At 39.3% G+C, this 22,005-nt stretch overlaps 1 protein-coding gene across 11 annotated transcripts in view; it reads right to left on the bottom strand.

Annotated features, from left to right (window-relative positions):
• SLC35F5 (solute carrier family 35 member F5) overlaps window positions 1-22,005 on the bottom strand; it is a 52,541-nt gene that overhangs the window by 12,420 nt on the left and 18,116 nt on the right. For 10 of the 11 annotated variants that reach the window (XM_075933262.2, XM_075933259.2, XM_075933260.2 and 7 more), the window contains 10 exons: window positions 20,808-20,951; window positions 19,069-19,131; window positions 17,050-17,131; window positions 16,144-16,334; window positions 13,682-13,763; window positions 11,693-11,780; window positions 10,249-10,328; window positions 9,402-9,506; window positions 6,803-6,962; window positions 2,714-2,804 (listed from right to left, as the gene is read on the bottom strand). In XM_075933262.2, coding sequence (XP_075789377.1) covers window positions 2,714-2,804; window positions 6,803-6,962; window positions 9,402-9,506; window positions 10,249-10,328; window positions 11,693-11,780; window positions 13,682-13,763; window positions 16,144-16,334; window positions 17,050-17,131; window positions 19,069-19,131; window positions 20,808-20,951 — 1,086 coding nt within the window. The remainder of the gene's footprint in view (window positions 1-2,713; window positions 2,805-6,802; window positions 6,963-9,401; window positions 9,507-10,248; window positions 10,329-11,692; window positions 11,781-13,681; window positions 13,764-16,143; window positions 16,335-17,049; window positions 17,132-19,068; window positions 19,132-20,807; window positions 20,952-22,005) is intronic. The other variant, XM_075933267.2, reaches the window with a different exon arrangement.

The raw sequence follows: 22,005 nt of genomic DNA, 5'->3' as shown, positions 1-22,005 counted from the left end.
GTCACAAACCCCACTCTTTTAATGCGGAGACACACCTTCATTCACTGGCTGTGCAGTGGGTCCAGGCCTTTTACTAGGAGAGAACTAAGCTGTTCTGGAAATCCACCCAGTTGAGGGGTCAGCTGGTCTCTCCCCAGAGAATTTCAAACTGGATCATTTGACGTAACCACCAATTGTGCAGGCACTCTTAAATAAGGTGCAGGCTTTGTCGGTAGCATTCCTGGCTCGCATCCCTATCCAGGACATCTGTAGGGCGCCTACATGGTCATCAGTGTACATCTTTGCTGCATACTATGCCATTGTCTGCCAGACTAGGGACGACAACCGATCCATGAGAGTGATCCTGCAGCCTTCTTGTTCATGACTCCTACCCACTTCCAAGTGGATACTGCAAGTAGTCACCTCTGGTGAAATGGACATGAGCAAGCACTTGAATACAAGACGTACATGTCGCCATGTGCCCCAAGAGGCGCAGAAACGTCCTGGCTGTCATTACTAGGAACCAGGAGACACCCACAATGAGGTCTGACAGAACCTAGAACCTGTTCCCTGGGGAGGGATGCTCTGACCAATACTGCTCCTATGAACTCTGTTCTCTGTACCGGTACTAACGCTGATTTTTTTTCATTCACCAGCAGGCCCAGGGCTCTACCTGTGGACAGACGGAGGGTGATGTGACTCCGTACCTGAGGACTGAGGTTAGTGCCAGCTCCATGAGGAGTGTGCCAAGTCAAGTGTCCTGCCGCCACTTAGTCTTAGGGTTAAGTGCCAATTTTGCACTTGTCGCTGACGTGACACACAGGCAACTCCTCTGCAGGTCACTGACCAGCACAAACTGTTTACACAAATCACCAGATTTAAACCCCAAAGACTCGGGTATACCCCAAACCAGCCTCAAGTCTTTAAGGGGACCAGCTATTCAGTACTATACTATGGGTAAATTAATTATGAAGATGACTAACAGGGAGAAGACAACAGCAGAGCCTGGAGCACTGCAGATCTGGTGCACCGCAGCTGGTGGCAAGAAGGAACTGAGGCTGGGGGTTGCGCAGAGTGTCCCTTTATAGTGCACCACTCCAGGGGGTGCTAGAGGCATTCCCCTAGGAGTACTGCTAGGTGAAAAACTTCCAGCACCAGTGCATGTGGAGAGCAAGCACATCTATTGTAGAGTGGACATAAACAAGCACTTGAAGAATTGCTAATCACTGCTGACACGTCTTTAAATTTGTCACAACATTAAAAAGCTTTCATAATTTTCCTTTTAATCAGGACAAAATGCAGTTGATCAATATTTTTGGGGGGGGGGGGTGGGCGGGCGCAAAGAAGAATAATGATACAGGTAAGAAAGACAAAATATATATACTGGCTTCAAAAACTGATGGTCAGCATATAGACAATGAGCTGTGAATAGTCTTGGTTGTCCTGTGAGCCTGGACTATGGATGGTCCTACAAACACACGTGACCAGGTCACCTGATGCAGGAAACCATTTTGGGCACTGTACTTTTCCACTCAAGATGAGCAAAGTTTGAATGAAATACAAAAGAGTCTCACCTTGAGCAAAATCTATATAAAGGTATGAAATCAAACAAGAGGTGCTGCTGCCATAGGCCAGGAAAACCTTGGTTACTACCTAAGATGATTGCTGGAAACAGATGACTGAATAGGAGGAAGAATCAGGCCCAAGCTGGTAGGTTGCCTTTCTTGTGGGAAAAGATTAGAACTGTTAGGGTTGGAAATTGTATCTAACAAGTTTCTTAGTATATTAGGCTTAGTTGGCAAAGGATTTTTTTAAATTTTGATCAGTAACTTACTTGGATCTGTCTTATCACTTGCTACCACTTTAATCCTACTTTCTATTCTTAATTATTTTATTACAAACCCACTATTAAATGTTACTCAGGGGGACACCTCTACATCTCTCTTTCATTGATAAAGGGGGCAAACAGCTTATGAGCCCACATTGTATAAACTTTATGTATAGTGAGATGGGTTTATCTTGGGTTTTTGTCTCACTGAAGCTGTGTACCTGGGTGCTATGTCAAGCCTCTTTAACTGAGTCTTCCCAAAGCTGAGTGGATCTTAGTATCTGTGTTGTTCTGTTGTGGGCTGTGACCCCAACTCTGGGCCAGTGCTGGAGATACTAGCAGTATCAGAATGGAACAGAGTGATGGGACGCAACAGAAGGCAGGTTAGGCAGGCTCAGTGGTATTTTCAGTACATCCAGTGAGTCTCAAGGTGATCTGACACCAAATCCATCACATTAACCGTATTCATAAAACCTAGGATTAAGCCTTAAATTCTTCATCTTTTGCCAACATTACCTCTCAGGCTTTTTACATCATTAATTGAATATTTTCAAGACACACAAAAAGGATTTTACACCATTAAGCTGCTATTTAAAGGCTGATGTTACTACATGGTGTTTTACACATTTAGTTAAATGATTAAACCAAGCAAGAGAACTGAAATGGGGGAGTTTGGTGATTTAAATTACTTTTCATTCAAGCTGCATTTCAGTGAGATAAATTAAATATGCAGTAACAAACAATATTAGGATACAAACAAAACAAGATTAGGGTGCATATAGGAAGGATGACTGACAATTCAGTCTCGATAATGTATACTGTACATTCAGACTTGACACTGGCACTGACATCTACTTAGGCCTATTAATGATGCTCAAATATTATCAGTAATCAAATGTACATTACCTTCCGCATGCACATGTCAGCTATTATGGACAGAGGTATTGTAAGGCTTAGCGCAAGTGTGCCTATCAGTGATGAGGTAAGAAAGCAGCCCCTAAAAAAATATAAAAATCTTATTTAAAAATTAAGACATATTTAAAGTGCAGAAGAGATTTAATCAAGGTTAACTGTTAGTTATGGTTTTAAGCCGAAACCCATAATCAGGCACCTTCAATGTGCACATGATTGAGCCGTGGAATATAGTTTAAAAAATAAGACACTTTGTGGAATTACTGTGCATTTGAAGTATTCATTAATTTACAAATTATTGACCCAACAAAAGATTTAGGGTAAGGCTTGCCTAGTTTGAGCCATTTAGGTATCAAGTTAACTCCACTTCAGATACTAAGAAATGCTGTAAGTTAGAGCAGTGTTTCTAAACTGGGGATATGCAGAGGTCTTCCAGGGATACATCTTCCCCCCGCCCTGCCAGGGCATGCACAGCTGTTGGACCAGCTGGCCGGTCCCTCTGGAGCTGCGTGCCCCTGGCGAAGGAGGAGACTTTGTGCACTCCCTTGTTCCCATGTCTCAATTGGCCTCGGGGCAGGGGAGCAGCCAGGTGGGCCGGATCAAAGGACTTAGGGTCTGCGAGCTGAATTCTGCCCACCATCTGGCCCACCCCGGGCTAATGATATCAGATATATGTGGACTATCCAAATCAGTAATTAGAAAGTTTTACAAGTAATCCAGAAGAGGAAGAAGGAAGAGAACTTGTGCCCTTTGTTGTTTCCTTATGTCCATCATCAAGTCAGAAAGAGGGCACCAGATATATTTTTTCAATTTTAATTTAATTTAACTTCCTAGTTACTAGTCAAAATTTTCCATTAAAGCCACTTCAACTGAAAACTGACCTACTAAACAATATGTTTTGTTAAAAAACACCCCCAAAATAAGAACAAAAAACCTCAACTTTCCAGACTGACGTATTAAAAACAAACCAAGAAGAACCCATCCACAGTCCCCTCCAAACCTTCCTCTCCCCCGCAACAGGAAAACAATTCCCACCCCAATAAAGTTTCTGATTGAAAATCTACCATATTGCCTCAAGAGAGACGTAATCCAGATGCTTTACTACTACATTTTCATCTATGGGCCAGATTACTAGACAGACTCTCTTTCTCATGATGTACCATTGACATGTTGCCAAATGAAAATATTCTGGTTTCAACTGAAGATTTTCAGGTTTCAATTTTTTGGGCAAAATGAAGTTTTCCCAGAGAAAACAGCCACCTCTTCCTCCTGTTATCTGACAAGTGGTCATACCAACTTTAAACAAGACCTTAAGTTTAAGAAAAATCTTTTATTTTATTTTTAAAAATTCAGTTAATCTTCTCTGTGTAATTATATGGATAACTACTGAATGTGATTTTTATTCATAAAATGTATTATATTTTTGTCAACGCCTATTAAATTCAAACACTTTGAACATAAGTTGGAAAAGATTTTTGGGGAAAGATTTAATGCATTTAACTTCTTCAATTAAGAAATGAAAGACATCTTCCCCTCCCTCCCCCCATGTCAAGCCATTGGGTCCTCTTCAGAGAGACTCCCATCAGAACAAAAACCAACAGATTATAAATATAATGTCCAAAGTTCAAAAAGAAGACAAATACTCTTACTGGAGTAACTAGGAGAGAGGGGAATCAAACAAACTTTAGGCCTTCTTTACACAGCAGCAAAAACATTTTCTAATCCAGAATTAAATACAGAAATCCAAATTTCCTGCTCCCCAAGAGCCCATTTAAAGGTAATTTTCATAAACCATCTTTAAGCTATTCCAAATACAGAAGTAATTCAACCACACACTAATTAAGTAGTAGGAAGTTTAATTCAAAACTATAAATATGAAGTAATAATTAAGACTCAAAATGTGCCACTCAGCTCTTCTTCAAAATGCTTATGGGATAGTCAGTCAATTAGTTGATTCCCCTCCTCTTGCTATCTATCAGAGGCAGCAAATGGGGGCGGAGAAGAGGATCCTGGGATCAGCTGCGCGGCGCTGCCCCTTTGAAACGCTGAGACGGCATTTCAAAGTGGCAGCGTTGAGTGGAGCCTGGGCTCAGCTGGGGACTCTTGTACATTTCAAAGGAAGAACTGTGCTAATTTACTTCTCAGTTCAGTTTAATTTAAACTCACAGGACATAATAGGGCAGTTGTGTTAAATTTAAAATACATGGTGAAGATGCTTTTTTTTTTTTAAGTGTGAAAACATTACTGTATTTTTAAAGGGTGTATTTTTTAATTTGATGTTTGTTCCTTGTCAAGTTCTCTGAAGATCTGTGGACTGGCTGTGAATTTTTTAAGTGACTAGAGACTTTTATTGGTTTTTGTTCAAAATGTCCTGTAATGTTGTTTTTATCACTACATTTTGTGTACTATATCTATCTATCTATCTAGATATATAAAAATAAATATAGAATACGTGGCTCTTCGCACTCTATCCACAGCTATTTTGACTCTGTCTCTAACTGGTCGGAAATTCCATCGACTTCTCGACTAGTAAATTAGCTAATATTTAACATCCTTAATGTACACAAAGAATTTTATATCTGTAAGTGTAATTTAAACAAATGAAAAACAACTGCAGTTTGTTAGTTTTATTTGCAGGAATAAAAGTATATTTGATGTGAATTGAAACAATTCTAAGATACTTTGAGTATCGAAATATTTTAGGGAGAGTCTGAGGACAAGATGAGATTTCTTATTCACTGCACTGCAACCAATCACTAGCTTAATACAGGAGCTGGGGTCTCAACATTTAAATGGTTTCAGCTCAAACAAGTGTTACAACACAAGAACATCTTACTCGACTACACTTTGGCAATTTTTGTTTTTCAGGGTATTGATCTTGCATCTTTTTTCAGCCATCATGTAATACCGCCATTTAGACAGATATATTATTTACAAGATGGACTTTATTAAGAAAATATCCTGTCAAATAATTAACAACTCATCAAAATACTGAGAGCCTCTGCTCTCTGAGACACATATAACTTTCACAGGTGTGTTTAGTCACACTCCAGTCACTAGGCCACTCTATTCAGAAGCCCTTGATCCTACTTCTTTTGTTCATGCTGTAGAACAGTGGTGGGCAACCTGTGACCCTCTGTCTGCACATGGCCTATCAGGTCTAATCTACAGACAGAATGCAAGACAAGTTCCTTTATGCTGAGTTTCCACAGGCATGGCCCCCCGCAGCTTCTAATGGCCACGGTTCACTATCCTTGGCCAACAGGAGCTGCAGGAAGCAGGAATGGTGAACTGGGGAGTTACAGGAAGCAATGCCTGCAGATACTCAACATCAATGAACTCTCTCGCAGTCCACCGGTGGCTTATCCTGACAGACCCCGGTTGGCAGCCCACAGACCATATGGAGGTCTATGATCTTAAACTCAGAAGCCTCGGGTTCAATCCCTGCTGTTAATGACTCATCCACATTATCCTAGATTTTGTTTTCTGACTTGCTCATTCTCAGTTCATCCCCTAGTGATTAATGCAAGTTAAGGTACCAGTACCACCATTTTTTTAAAGATCTAATTTAGATAAGATTTAAACTATGAAAGTGCTTAATTTCTGGACAGAATTACTGAATTGCCAGTGTATTGCACAAGCTTGGTGATTAAATAGTATTTATAATGTAAACTCAGATAACCCAAGAAGATAAATGCTCATTTTTAAGTGTATTGTTCCAGCAGAAATCAGCACAAGAACACTACAATTTCAGCACAAGCAGGATCTTCAAATTTCTTCATCTTTCCTCATACAATTTTTGTAGTATGTGCCAATTCTAAAACTAATGGGTTTATTCTTTTTAGTCCTAAATAATATGTACACTAGTTTCTATAATGTCAAACCATTTTCTCTTTACAATTACCAAGCTAATTGCTCTTAAACAGTACTTTATGATGTATCAGATGACTTCCTATAATTCAATTCCTTTATAGATCACTGGAAAACAAAAACACAGCCTAATTATTCTGACACTTCAGTAGTTCACAGTCCTTAAGTAATGTATCAGAGAACAACAGCTTATATGAAGTAAACAGTACGTACCACAGCCAGAGGAATTCTGACAGAACTGTTCCAATAAGGCCATTAATGACAATGCACATTAACACCAGTTTACTGGGAATCTCAAAGGCCTCGAATCCAGTATAATGAAGTAGGAAGAAACCTGGCCATAGCAGCAACAGATTAAAAAGACCTACAAAACCTGCACATAAATATCAAATTAATGTTAGTTTCCTTTTAGTTTCATCCTAATTATTTTTCTCTCCTTCTCCCCTTACAGGTCAAATATTGGCAAGAGCTGCAGAAAAACTACCTTAATGAGTTATTCCTATTGCAATGTGAGACACTGTTAGTAGTTCACTACATTCAGAATAGATATTGGACTTTCCACAAGTAATTCCCTCTTCCAATTCAATAAGAAAGAATTTACACTTGCAACAGGGATGATCTAAAGCACAAGGAATCCAGGGTGTCACAACCACCATCTCTTTCTGAAGTGCTAAATAGGAGAGGGTCCCAAAACTATTAGGATAGACTCCTGAAGGTTTTTTTATTCCAACCTGGGGTTACAGTACAACAGCTGGTCTAGTAACAGGGCATAAAACAGTTAAAAAAAAAAAAAAAACCCCATCATGAACTTTTAAAAAGTGGTGCTGGTCAGGTAAGAGCTCCTGCCTGAATTCAAATGTCCACTTGAAACAGGGGTCTGAGAAAATACGTTGTCCATGCCTATGTGTGAAATAAGAACAAAAAGATCAAACTTTGGAAAGAGAGATCAGGAATTTAATTCCAGGTTAAGGGCTACTATTGTGGTTTTCAGAGCTTGGTACATGAGTTAATGGACAACTTGCTCGTGGATCTGGAAAACTAGTTGACCATATGGTGCTGGCTTTACATGTTCCCAACTGTTAAAATTACTTTAGCAAAACAGCTAAAATATATTCAATACTTTAGTTTTTTAATAAAAGTAATTGCAGGAATAACTGAAGGAATGCTAATACTATTTCCAATGAAAAAGGTGATGATATAAAAGACACTATCAAGCCACAGCCTACCTCATGAAGGTCTGAAAATCTTTCATTTACTGGGAGAGCAGTTCTATTTTTCAAATGAAATAACAATCATAGATATGTAGGGCAGGAAGGTACCTCCAGAGGTCACCAGATTCAGCCCCTACACTGCAGCAGGACAAAGAAACCCAGACCATCCCAGACAGGTGTTTGTCCAACTTGTTTTTAAAAGCTTCTGAATGAGATTCAACAACCTCCCTTGGAAGCCTCATTTGTTCTTCACAAGTTTTCAAAGATAATTACTAACAATTCTGAGATTGCTTCCCTTATTTCCTTAAGTACCTTAGCATGAATTTCATCAGGCCCTACCAAATTATCTAAATGTTCTTTAATCTGCTCTTCTCCATTTTGGCTTGCAATCCTTCCCCTCTGAGTACTGGTCTCCATTAACCATTCTAATGAAGACTGAGTAAAATAGGCATTAACAGGGCTCGCCGAACCGCGGCGAGCCCTGCTCGCCAGCCGCGCTGTCCAGCGATCTGCGCATGCGCAGATCGCTCAAACCCGATCTTCCAGGTTGCAATCTACTCGCCACGGATGAGTAGATAGTATTATTTGTTGAGCCCTGGGCATTAAATACTTCAGCCTTGCTGATGACATCAGTTAGCTCTCCTTCCCCTCCAAGTAGTGCACCTACACTTCTCTTTCTTTTGCTTCTAATGTATTCAAAGAACAGCCTCTTACTGCCTCACATCCCTTACTAGGTGTAACTCTTTTTGTGCTTTCACTATTCTAATTTTGTACATGCTTGTAACAGTCTCCTTGGCAATTCATCCATGCTACCACATTTTGTAGATATTTTTGGAGAGCACTATTTATAAATTTTGCACCGAGTTTGTCAGAGCCTTATTAACTGACACAGACTGGGAGACTTGCTGCAAATTACTGATTTGTGAGAGTTAGCAAGGAACTGAACACAAATCTATTATGGTCATTTATTTCATCACTGTCATTTAGTTTGTATTAATATTTCAAGATATGCCAATACATGTGAAATATTACTAATATGAAAACTCAGAATAGCATTATGCTATTAAGTCTTCTCAGAGGTAAGGACAGAACACTACATTTTTGCAGTTTAGTAAGGTTCTGCAGTGCCATACGTTATTTCTGGTTTACAGTTTAGACTTTGGAAATTATGGCACTGAAAAGTGGAGAGACCATACTGAACTGCTCCCTACAAAACCTGTACTACTATGAAAATTTCAACAGAGCAATTCAGTTTTCATTCAAAAAAAATACACATCACAGGAACTAGTAACTGAGGCTCACTTACTTTTCACTGACCGCCTTACGATAAGATGTGTTATGCAATGGAGTCTCCTACTTATTACTATGAAAACTGCTACTCAACACTGTTCTGGATCAGACCCTTAGAATGGAATAGTACTGAGAATACTTCAGTAAAAGATTAAGGCTCTAAACCTGCAAACACATATATGCTTAACTTTACATATACATTTAAGTGTTTACAGGATTGGGGCCTGAAGAACAATGAATTTAATCATTCTTTAAATAAAAGTTTTCCTTTCAGCGTTGTCACATCTATATTATAATATTGCTATTCTTACCGAAGAACATTGGTATATCAAGCTTATCTTCTCTGTCTACTTTTCTTTTTATCATAACTATGTAGACAGCATACAGCATTGCTCCTGCTAGAGACCACAGAGAACCTATAAAAATAAAAATATTATTTTAAGACAAATTGGTTTTGCATAGTGTTAGGAATCAGACTAACTGTAACAGTTTTTTGTAGATCCATTACCGTATTCTATGAATGAAACTTTTGAAGATGTGATTCTCTACATGCATACAGTGAAAGGGAGTTTAATAGAAAACGTTCCCCAAAACATGCCACTTTCAGCAACAAGTTAAAACCAACTCCCAGAGTCTAAGACATGAATGTAAGAATGGCCATACTGGGTCAGACCAAAGGTGCAGCCAGCCCAGAACCCTGTCTGCCAATGCCAAGTATCCCAGAGGGAGTGACCTGAACAGGTAATGATCAAGCAATCTCTCTCCTGTCATCCATCTCTACCCTCTGACAAACAGAGGCTAGGGACACCATTCCTTACCCATACTGGCTAATAGCCATTAATGGACTTAACCTCCATGAATTTATCTAGCTCTCTTTTAAACCCTGTTATAGTCCTAGCATTCACAACCTCCTCAGGCAAGGAGTTCCACAGATTGACTATGTGCTGTTTGAAGAAGAATTTCCTTTTATTTGTTTTAAACCTGTTGCCCATTAGTTTCATTTGGTGGCCCCTAGTTCTTATATTATGGGAACAAGTAAATAACTTTTCCTGGCAGATTTATACAGCTTGTCTTTCTCCCATGTGGAAGTTGTGAGCATTTTTTTTAAAAATTACGTTTATCTTGGTACTTCAATTTGCAATATAAAAATTAATATACCCATTGCACCTCTTCCAGCAGATTTCTCAGCAGATTTCTCAGCAGACCCAGAGAGATAAACAAGTACTACACCGCCAATGCTAGGAAAAACCATCAACTGTTAGGCAAGCCACATCTTTTTTTTTTTTTTAAACTCACATGCACAGCAACAAAAACAGACACCAGTTTTTAGATATTTGTAATTAGACTGAATCCAGCTTTTGGTGAACCTGTGCTTTAAAGCCTATTCCAGAGCTCATTTAAATCCATATGCCTCTTTGCATTGACTTCACTGAACTATGGACGAAGCCTTTCTGAGAACAAAGCTGACATGAGAGATTGTCATTACACTTCTAATGTGTTCCATCTGCATTAAAAAAAAATCTAAAAATTAACTAGCAGTAAAAAATGTGTTGGTATTTATTATCTAATAATAATTTTATAATCTATGCTTACAACTTAAATTAGATTAAATGACTACTAAAACAGAATTGTTTAAAGACGCCCTGCCCAATTACAGTTGAGCAGTACATTCACTTCAACTGATTAATAAAAGAAAAGAATCTGAAACATCACCACTCCAATGACAGTAAAGAAGCAGAAAAGCCCAGAGCAGATGATAAGTTGTGAGTCTGGAATGATAACTGAACAAAATTGTGAACTAACCAGATGATTACATGTCACAGCATCATTTTTTCTATCCCATCTAAATATTTAGAAGTCATGCACATAACTGTCAGACACAAATGTTTAAAAAGTCAAAATTAGCTGAACTTCAAATTAGCTCCTTAATGCCCACACACCAAAGCCATCTGACCCCACAGTTCAAATGAAAACATATGAAAAAACAAACAATTTCAAAGCAGACTAATACTACCTAGGGACATGTATGGGCAACCAGTTACCCAGTGAGCATCACCCTTAACGAGTGATGCTTGCTGGGTAATGGTTAATTGTTACCTGGGAGCAGCCCTCAGGGGCCTCCCAATTCTGGGTGGGGCTGGAGGATCCAGACTGGAGCGGTCCCTACCCACAGTGCCAGCCCCTCCGCCCTTCCCATTTAAATCAGCTAACCGGTTAAATTTGATGTTTAACCAGTTAACTAATTAAACTAGATTTTATATCCCTAATACTACTACCACCAAGTTGTAGCAGTGTTTTAATTCTAACTTTTGGTTACGCTGAACAGTAAATCTTCAGCAACTAGCATATACAGAATTCAATTAAACAAATATTTATATTTAGAGGAAGACCCCTGGTAACAGCAGTTGTCAAAAAAGTGAAATTTTAAAAACAGGCACTCTAAGGTTTATTTTCCTAAAAACCTGCTAAGATCTACTATTCTTGAAATACTAACATTCTTCACCAATAAATTCAGCTCTCTCAAACAGTTCAAAAACCCCCCTGGCTTGTTTAGGGTAGGGTTGGAGAACGGGTATTGGAGATTATGAGTTCACATTCCTACCTTAAAACAACAGCTAACAGTTTGGAAAGAGTAAACCGATCTCCACTGTTACTTGGAAACACTGCGGCTAAGATTAAGGTAAAAAGTCCTGTACAAGAAAATAAAAAAGTTGCATCATATCTTTTCAAGCTTTGTTATTTACCTGTTCAATAAACTGTACTATCGCTACCTCAGTTTTAAATGTTTGCTGATCACTGCAGATTAGTTTTAATACTTTTAATTAGGAATGTATTAGAGGCAGCAGCACGGGATGGAAGGGGGCCAGCAGATCCCCGGGAGCCAGCCCTCGCAGGTAAACTGCCTAAAAGCCGGCTCCCTGTGAACACGAGCTCCCACCTGCCCTCTTTCCTCCCCCCGCACTGCTGCCTCTGATATAGACAGAGGCAGCAGCATGTGTGTACTGCGAGGGGGTGCATGTAACCATAAACCAGTTGCATGTTTACACTATCACATCCCTATTTTAATTTGAACCTCTGTGATAGAATTAGTGTATCCACTTGTCCCTACATTTCTTGTATTATTAAAATGTCTATATTCAAAAAGCAAAATTTATGTCAGAGACATGTAAAAACACATAAGAAAAATGAAGACTGCAATTTAAACATGCAAAAGAAATGAACCAATGAAGTTTTAGAAAACAAATCAGCCAATGCCAAAAGCAGTGTTTATCAGAATTACTCTTTTGAAATAGTAGTGACCAAACCAGCCTACTACTTTTGGGTTGCAAATAAGGTAAGTATCAGCTTTGAAAGACTAAGTCTAATTATACATTAGAGCAAAACTGTCGGGCAAAAAGTTTCATTTAGTTGATCGTAGTAGGGACAGAGACTGCAGGTTTGGGGCCAATAAAACTATGAGAAATGCAAAAAAGAGCTCATAGGGATTTAAATTAAGACACTTCAATGGACGGAGTAACCATGTCCTAAAAACACTGCTGCTTGGTACTTTTTCCCCATCTCTCCAAAGAGTGGAATTGATTAGTTCTAATTTTGACATCACATGCAAATTTTCCACTGTAAAAAAACCTTAGATTTTATGTTGCAAACTTGAAAGGGTGCTTGAAAACTGATTTTTTCTCTTGAGAGAGATATGCAAGTGTAAAATGCACAAAACTAAAACTATTATTTAGGTCCTTAATGCCTCCAAATTACGCACATCAGGTTATTCTGCATAGTCTCAACTGAATTTCTTTCACCTCCCTGCCCCCTTCTTTGCTGGTTATTATAGCCAGAGCCTATAATGTTATCACCAGCTCTTTGCAGCATAGCAGCTGTGCCAGTTGGTTGTGATCATATTCACAATATCCATTATCTCTGATCAATGGGAGTATACTGCTTTTTCCCCCGCCCCAGTTTTTAAAAATTATGTTTTTATTCTTCTCACATCAGTTAAAACATAAAAGCGTACAGGAACTGTGCAACAGCAATCAGCTTAAAAACAAAATGTTGCTGATTTCAGAAAGGAAGAGGTTCTGCTCGGTGCATTATTTCAAATGTATATTTCACAAGAGCTGCTGAAGAAAAAAAAAGTCATAAATCTGAAGCTTTAAAATACCCCTCTCACAGTGAGGGACATTCAGTACAGCAATCTCAGGTGTGGCTGAGTGTCCTAGAAAAGAATCTCACTTTTAAAACAAAAATTTCTTCAGCATGTGAAGAACCAGATTTTTTTTTTTTTTACAGTAAGTTGCAGCCATTTAAAACATCTTTTTTTAAATTGCTATAGCCCCAAAAGTTCCCTAACTATAAAAATAAAGTAGTGCAGGACAATATAAAGACAAACAAAAGCAACTTGCAAAGTGGGAAGACAAAGACAGTAAATTAATTTGGAACAATACAGGGAACACTTCTAAACTTTTATATTTGTTTTTTTTAAACCTTACAGCTTCTTCAAGATAAGAGATATTTAATGAAATTTGCATAACAAGGAGAGCTGTTTATAAATTAAAGCTATTTCAGTTGCTCTAACAAGGCATATTGCATATCTTACCAGAGGTTGAAGATAGGATATTAACTATGGCAACTTGTGCATCTGAAAGTGCTTCTTGATAAGAGAAGTTTGCCAAAAACCACTGCAGAACAAGGAAATAGTACAATGAATAAATGGATAATCACAAAAGGTATTAAAACAGCATTTTGCCTGCATATTAATTCTAGGGATGTTAAAATGCCTAGTCAATACGCACTTCCGCATTCCTCCTTTGAAATGTACAAGAGCCCCTACTGGGCTCTTGTGCATTTCAAAGAAGGAATGTGGAACTCCATGCACAGCCTGGGGCCAGCAGGAAGTCCCACTGACTCCGGGCTGCACGCAGGTGCCTGCTTTGAAACGTACAAGAGTGCCCAGTGGGGGCTCTTGTGCATTTCAAAGCCATGGAGCCTGAGGTGAGTAGGGGACTCCCCAGAGGAACCAGAACCCAGAGTCAGCTGGGGACTCCCCAGCTGACCCAGGGCTACCCAGAGCTTTTGCCTTTTAAAGGGGCAGTGCCGCACAGGTGAGCCACAGATCAGCTGTGCAGCAGCTGTCCCTTTGAAACTCCACCTTGGGGTTTCAAAGCAGCAGTGCTGCACAGCTATCTCCGGCTCAGCTGTGCAGCGCTGCCACTTTGAAGTATTTCTCCCACCCTTCTGCTGCCTCTATCCAATAGAGGCAGCAAGGGGGGGGGGGGGGGAAATCGACTAGTCAACAGACTAGCTGATAAGCAAATGCTCTTTAACATCCCTAATTAATTCCTGCAATTTTTAGATTTTCTGTATTTACCAGTGATACCACTTGAACTAAAATACTCAAAGATCAATCAGAACAAGGCTTGCACACAATTTCTTTTGCCTTATAAATGACTAAATCAACTTCCAATGATTCCTAAGAAGAGATTGAGGAATTAAACAGCAGAGATGAAAACAGGAAACAGTTTCAGCTGGGTCTACAATAATTACTGCACACTTTCGAAAAATACACACTGAAGATAATCGGTGAAAATGGCAACGGCAAATCAGCAACAACTAAAAAGCTAACAACTTAGTCTCAAGTCATCATTTTGAAATTATGAAAGACAGGCTACTGGGCTAGATGGACCTTTGGTCTGACCTAGTATGGTCACTCTCATGGGGGTTAAATTAACTATTGTCCCATTTAAACACTGGAGTCTGATAACATTTTGAGGATATAAAAAAGGCATCTCCAAAAAGTGGATGATACATCGATCAATTTCCTCAGCGGTATTTTGTGAGGATTAACATTTATAACACACTAAATATTAGAGCATATCTTTGGCAAGAACTCGGTAATAATGTTACCTCAAAGATGTTTTTCATCAAGCTACCCATTCTCCAAAAATTTCAAAAAAGATTTTACTTTCTGAATGATGACCACGAAGAAAAATACAGAAATTGGTACAACCGAGGTGCCTCCTAGAACAGGTTACACTTATTTGTAAATAAAAGAGATTAATCTTATTCTGGAGAGTTTAGATACATAGGCATAAATAGAAAATTAATCTTAAAAGTGTAATTACTTCATAATCTCCTTTGGATACATAAAACCTGCAACTAATTTTCCTTTACATCCTATGGACAGCCTATCAATACATCCATCATCTCAGGACACTCCAGCTGTCCAATCACCTTCCTCTGGCCAGGACAGCAGTTCAAGGCACCTCCAGAGCTACTATAACTATGAAGCATCTTCTGTTGGTTGCAGAGCTGCATGTGACTTGTTCTTTACCATGTTTTAAATAAAACTTCTCTAGCAGTAGTGGAGCCACTGCTAGAAAGGTCATCACTGCTTTGTTATCTTCCTCGTCAATGCTGTCTCCTAAGAAACACACCACTCTCACCTCTGTTTTTCTGTGAGACTGAAAACTGCTGCAGAAGTATGCCAAGATGACCAGTCTGCTGATAAGGAGGAGAACATCTTGCAGCCCTACCTTCTCACAGGGTAGAGTTGAGGACATCCTCTGCCAGGCTGTGTACAATGCCACAGGATGAGACAATGTGGTGGCAACTTTCAAGTTACACAGAAAGAGAACAGGGCAACAGATGTATTTGCAGGCCCTTTTCCCTTCTCTATTCCCCAAAAGGCAGTTCTACATCCACAAAGACCCCACTTCACTGTACAAGGAAGGAATAGCAGCTGGTGTGTAAGTAACCCTGGATTTCTGCCAGTGCAAAACTAGAGAGTGACTTACCACACCCATTCCAAACAGTGGAGAGTATGACATAATTTGCAATGGTTATGCCAGCAGTAGAACCCACTTGTACTGCTCAGAGTTGCATTTTAGGGAATTACAGATCAAAAGTTATACCGTATTTAGAATATATGAGAAAAAAATACTGATAAAATATAGATCACACTCCCACATTAAATACAAGTTCATTTTCATTCCTATATAAAAAAACAGTTCTATATTTGCAGCTATATTTAATAATTTTCTTAAAGAACAAAGCACATACCACAAAGCAAAAGAAAAAGCTGATTTTTGCTACTTGAGTTGCAGTGAGTTTCCCTACAGTTTTTAATATTGACTCCTGCTCCTTAACAGTTGGATATGACATGCGAGACAACTTTGCTTCCAATGCATGGTTCGATGGGAGTTGTCGAATCTCCATAATATTACTGAACCTTACACGAGGCTTTTTGGGAGCTTAAGGAAAAAACAAAGTGGCACATGATCATTCAACTTTTCACTCAAGAACACAGAAAAAAATGTTTGATCCCATTGATTACAGCAGTTCACAAATCATGATATGAAACTTCAACAAAATATTTGCTTTAGTTAGTTTTTAAACAAAACAGCATTTTTACTACTTAATTGGGTACTACTGGAAAAGGACCTCATATTTGCTTTAATTAATTATTATGGTCTATTCAGAGTAACGTCACAATGCAGCTGGGTACTTTATTTTTCCCTGTACTTCGTATGCTCACTGTATTTTTAAAAATACATAATATTTCAATAATTTTGTTTTAAAGAAATAAACATCAAATATATTAAAGGTCCCATCAATCTGCATGCCTGTGAAAATTCAAGTTAGTTTTTCTAGTCTCACAAAATTGCCTGTAACATTTTAAACTTATAAAAAGACTCCATAACAAAAGAGAGGTTAGCTCAATGAGACTGAATGATTTCATCTTCTATTTCTAGTTGTGTGACAAAACCCTGGCCCCTCTGAAGGCAATGACTTCACCCTGGGATCAGGATTTCATCCTGAGGACCTGACATCTGAGGGGGATTCGCTCACAGAGACCAAGAACAGAATAGGGGTGGAACTAGCTCTGTAACCATGAGAGGGGCAATAGAGTCACAAAAATAGTCCCTGTACCAATGAGCAATTTAAAATTTGGAACTCTTTACTCACTTTTTTCAGTATCACCGTTAGCATTGCCATTCTTTTCACTGGGTAAGTCATGAAACTTTACAGGAACATACAAAGGTTCACTCTGAAATGCAGCAGGACAAGTAATTAAACAAAACATTTAAACTGTTAGAATCATAGAACTGGAAGAGACCTCAGAAGGTCATCAAGTCCAGCCCCCTGCTTTAGGCAGGACCAATCCCAACTAAATCTCACAATATCTGGAAACAAAATACTAATGGAAAAACAAATTCCATGAGCATCAGAATACTTAAGCAGCATCACCATCTCCCCACCCAATTCAAATATATCAACCAGTATATAGGGCCCAACAACATTTAAACGTGAAGACTAACAGTATCACCTATATAGTAAACCAGGCTGGAAATGTATTTCAGAGAAGAAAAGATGATAGATACTCCATTTTCTTTCAAGCTGTAAGATGGGCTCGTGGTATGTTAATGTGTTCTCTTCTACCTGAATCACTATTGAAAGGCCTTAGCTCAGAGGTCAGCAACCTACAGCATGCGAGCCACTTATAGTATGTGAGCCAATTTTCAGCAGCATGCAGGAGGGAGCTCAGCCCCATCCCTCCTCCCCTGCAAAGTTGGAGAGTGGTAAGGCTGCAGTGGGAGGACGCAGCGCTGGGGCTGAGGCTCCTCAGCAGCACCTCGGCCGGAACCAGAGGCGTCGTGGCCATGCAGTCAGGGCCAGCCCCAGAAGCGCTGCTACTACAGCCACATGGTCCGGGGCCAGTCTAGGACTGCGTAGCATCAGGGCTAGCCACAACTGTGTGGGCAGTGGCAGCTGGGTGTCTGGGACTGGCCCCAGACCGTGCTGGCAGCAGGGCATCCGGGGACACCCCAAACCATGTGGGCTGTGGTAGTGGGTCAGCCCCAGACTGCATGGCTGCGGGTAGTAGGGGCTGGTGGTGTGGCCATGGCAACTGGGCCTGCACCCTCCTTCCTAGCCACACACTGCACCCTCCCCTTGCTCCTGCTCCCTCCCCCTGGCCAGACACCCTACTCCCAGCCTGCTTCTGTACCCCAGCCCCCTTCCAGATCCTATACCTCATCCCTATCCTACTCACTGGCAGCCCTGACTCGCACATTGAACCCCTCATGTTTGTCCCTACCCCAGGGCCTAAGGGGGTACACAAATCCACTAACTCCAGAAACCTAGGAAAGTAAATCTGGCCTATGGGAAACCCTGACCCTCAGTTCCCCCTGTCCCTTCCCCTCATCCCATGAGGCTGAAGCACCAGGGGAGTGAGGTGTGTCTCAGTTGGGGGCCACATCAGTGAGCGTTAGGGGGTTTTGGAGGAGTTGTTTTGCTTTTCACTTGTATGGTCCCCAACTGATTTTTTCTGTGGCTCAGTGACCCCTGACCCAAAAAAGGTTCCTTGTCCCTGCCATAAATAAAGAAAATATTGAAACCATTTACATTGGACATAATATTTTACTTTATTTAAAATGAAGTTTGCTAAGCTAACATGAGAAAGTTAAAACACTTAATCTGTTTCATAATTTACATTAAATCATTCTCCCTAACTGCAGCTGGTTCAGAAAATATGGTTTCCGTACCCAGTCTGTTCCTGCCCTCCCCAACCCGGCACACAGATCTATGAGTAAGTTAAATCTTGGCATGCCACTTATGAAAGGCTGATGACCGCTGCCTTATCTGTTTGGATTTATTGCTGGCTCTGCACATTTTGCTTTGCAAAAACTGAGCTGAACCTGGGAATGTTTCCTTTGTATGACATACTGATATCTCTTTTATAGCCCAATCAACATTCTTGTTCCATTTCAGCAGCAATCTCGCCTCTCCCACTGAAAGTAGAACTACTGCTTACATGACACATGACTGCCATTTTAACTAAATGCATTTCAGTCATTTTCATTAGAGGAAGAACATAACTGATCTTATTTCCTGAATGCCTGTAAATTTAATTTTTAAAATAGGAAGAAAATCATGGACAAACATAGCGGTGTCATGACCACACAAACAAATTAAGCTACTTACCAAAGAACTGTTTATAGTATTATCTGTTGTACAAGCAGCAAAATAACCTTCAGCATCTGCAAACTAATTAGAGATTTTACACTTAAAATTCTAACAAGTCATTGTAAAATTTTAAAATAAAATGCTAAGTAAAAAATGTTTACATTGTAGTCTACCAGAGTTTAGTAACAAAATATTGAAAAGGAACTTTAAAGTTGATTCATAGTTTACAAGCCAACAAAGAATGGCAACAGCAAAACTAGGTCTTGTTCTGAAAACAGCACTATGAAAGCCATTCCGTACTGGCATAATAAAGTTATATAGAGATTGTGTTATCAGAAATGCTGAAGGAATTAGTGATTACTGCCCCATCTGGCCCCTCCTTCATATGCATCTTGCATATTGGGGCACCAGGGCATGGCAATTCCTACTTCTTACTCCTCCCCCTTCCTCGGAGCACCACAAGCTTCCTAGAGTTGGAATGCTGCAAATCAGCTGTTTGCAGCTGTTTAAAGCTCTAGGGGGCAGAACGAAGAGAGGAGTCAGAGCACAAATCAGACAACGTGAGGCACTCCAAAAGTGCTGGGAAGCAGGGAGAGGAGTAAGATGTGTGGGGCTCCAGTGTGCAAGAGGCACATGGGAAAGAAGGAAGGCAGCGGATCCACAGAACCCATGTAGACCCCCAGTGGTACACATTCAGCCTGTGAGCTGCAGGTTGCTCACCACTGATCTATGATATTGTCTTTATCAACTACATTTATCACTTAAAAAAAATCAAAAACAAAAACAAAAAAACAGCCACGAATCAGGATTGACAACACCTATTTTCCGCAAAACTATATGGACTCGCATTAATTATATTCCTAGTTGTTAATTCTTTGTTCGTTGAATCCTGTATTGCTTTTGCACTGTTTTTCCTGGGACAGATATCAGACTACTGGGCACATAGTTACCAAGGGGATTCCACTTGCATAATATTAGCGCTTTTCCAGACTTCTGGAATTTCCCCTGGAATTGCTTCTATACCTCTCCACTACGATTCAAGCTCCAGGCCTCTCATGAGTGGTCAGAGTTTTTAAACACTGAATTTGAGTACAGAGTACATCACCTTCATCTGAGCAGAGTCTCTATCTAAAAAGATGTTTAACAGAAAACCGTACACAAATATTTACTTGATAGAAAATGAAAACTCATTCTACCCGCTTGCTGAACGTGATCTCGAAAAACCAAAACAAAATAAAAAAAAATTTGATAGTAGGCTTTCTAACATGTTATTCTGAATTATTCTGAACGGGATATAAAAAAAAGTGATAAATCATAATGCTAGAGAATTAATTTCAAGTGTAGATTCAATTGTACAATCTGCAATTACCCTTTCTGTCTTCTTAGTTTGTAATGGTATTTTAATTAAATCAGTATTTGATTCACAATCTCTGGAGAGTAGCTTATGATATTGTAAGGCCAGCTCTACCTTATAAAGTTTAGCCAATATATCAAGGAAGATGAGGAAGAGAAGAAAAACAAAACAAAACAAAACAAAAACAAAAAACACCTCTAACACAGCTATGACAGAAAAAAAAATGTAGATGCAGCTTATAATGTCACAATTATTTTTGCCAGTAGAATATTTGGCCTTGCTAATACTACTGTATCAGCATAGTAGTACACACTAATTTTCAATTCCCCTTAACAATTTTGAATTGTCATGTTTATATTTGCAGAAGTCACAATATTTAAGATATTATACTGAAAATACTTACAAAGGCTGCATGCCTTCCACGAAACCCACGTGTGCATTGTTGCCTCCATGGCTTCCAAACAATAAATCCCAAGAGGTATAGAACAAACATGGATGTTTTTGCAAAGGTACTGAAAAAAGGTTTTTTGTACTTCGTAAAAACATACTGTGGAATGAAAAGAAATAGTTAGAGTCTTCATCATTACTGATGAGCCACTTGACTTCTCATTTAATCAGTGCTTTTCAAGTCCGAATCAGTCCACCTGGTCTTCCTAAAGTCAAAACACGTACAACAGAACCTCCGAGTTACAAACACCAGAGTACGAACTGAACTGACTGGTCAACCAGACATCTCTTTGGAAACCAGAAGTACTCAGCAGCAGCTGGGGGTGGGGAGGGTGGGGGGGGACCCAAAACAAATACAGTGCTGTACTATGTTAAACAAACTACTAAAATAATGTAAACAAAAAAAAAAAAAAGATTTGACAAGGTAAGGAAACGGGTTGTTTCATTTATATTAAGATAGTTAAAAACAGAATTTTTATTCCTCATAGTAAAGTTCCAATGCTGTTTTACACCAATCTTCATTGGTACACTTTGGAAAGAACTATAACATTGCAGAGTTATTTCATTATATTTCATATAAACATTTCAGTTACAAACCACCACCATTTCCAAGATGTTGATAGCTACTATATAGGTCTTGGAATACGTGACCAAAGAAGAAGATTGTCTCATTTAGCCCAAAGATTCAAATCCAAACCATCTCCAATGCACTACATGAAGTCATAATACACCCACAAGACACCAATTTGTAAAATATTACATCCCAGAGGAAGTCTACATTTAACTTGAAGTCATATCGATGTATTAATCTTTGGAGAATCAAACATAAGATACAAAATCTAAATGTGACAGCCATGAAGTTGCTCAATAAAAGATCCCTTTTATATACACAGTTAAATGCCAGTCCACTAATTAGAGGCACGGAGCAAGAGTTGCAAGATTTCTGATACTGAAATTGTATTTAATCAAAGAGCAGAAGCGTACCTAGCAGTTGGTAAAAAGGACCACTGCAATGTATTTTACTGGAAATACATTAGCAGTAAATATTCTAATATAGAACAATTCAAGATTGATACTGCAAAATAAATAATACTTTCAGGGGAGTTCAGTGAGAGCATATACGTGATCTGTATATAAAACTTGTGAGAAAACAA

This window comes from Pelodiscus sinensis, chromosome 7, assembly GCF_052426305.1.
Source record: "Pelodiscus sinensis isolate ZL-2025 chromosome 7, ASM5242630v1, whole genome shotgun sequence".
Classification (NCBI taxonomy): domain Eukaryota; kingdom Metazoa; phylum Chordata; order Testudines; family Trionychidae; genus Pelodiscus; species Pelodiscus sinensis.
This window is presented reverse-complemented; position numbering and strand designations above follow the sequence as displayed.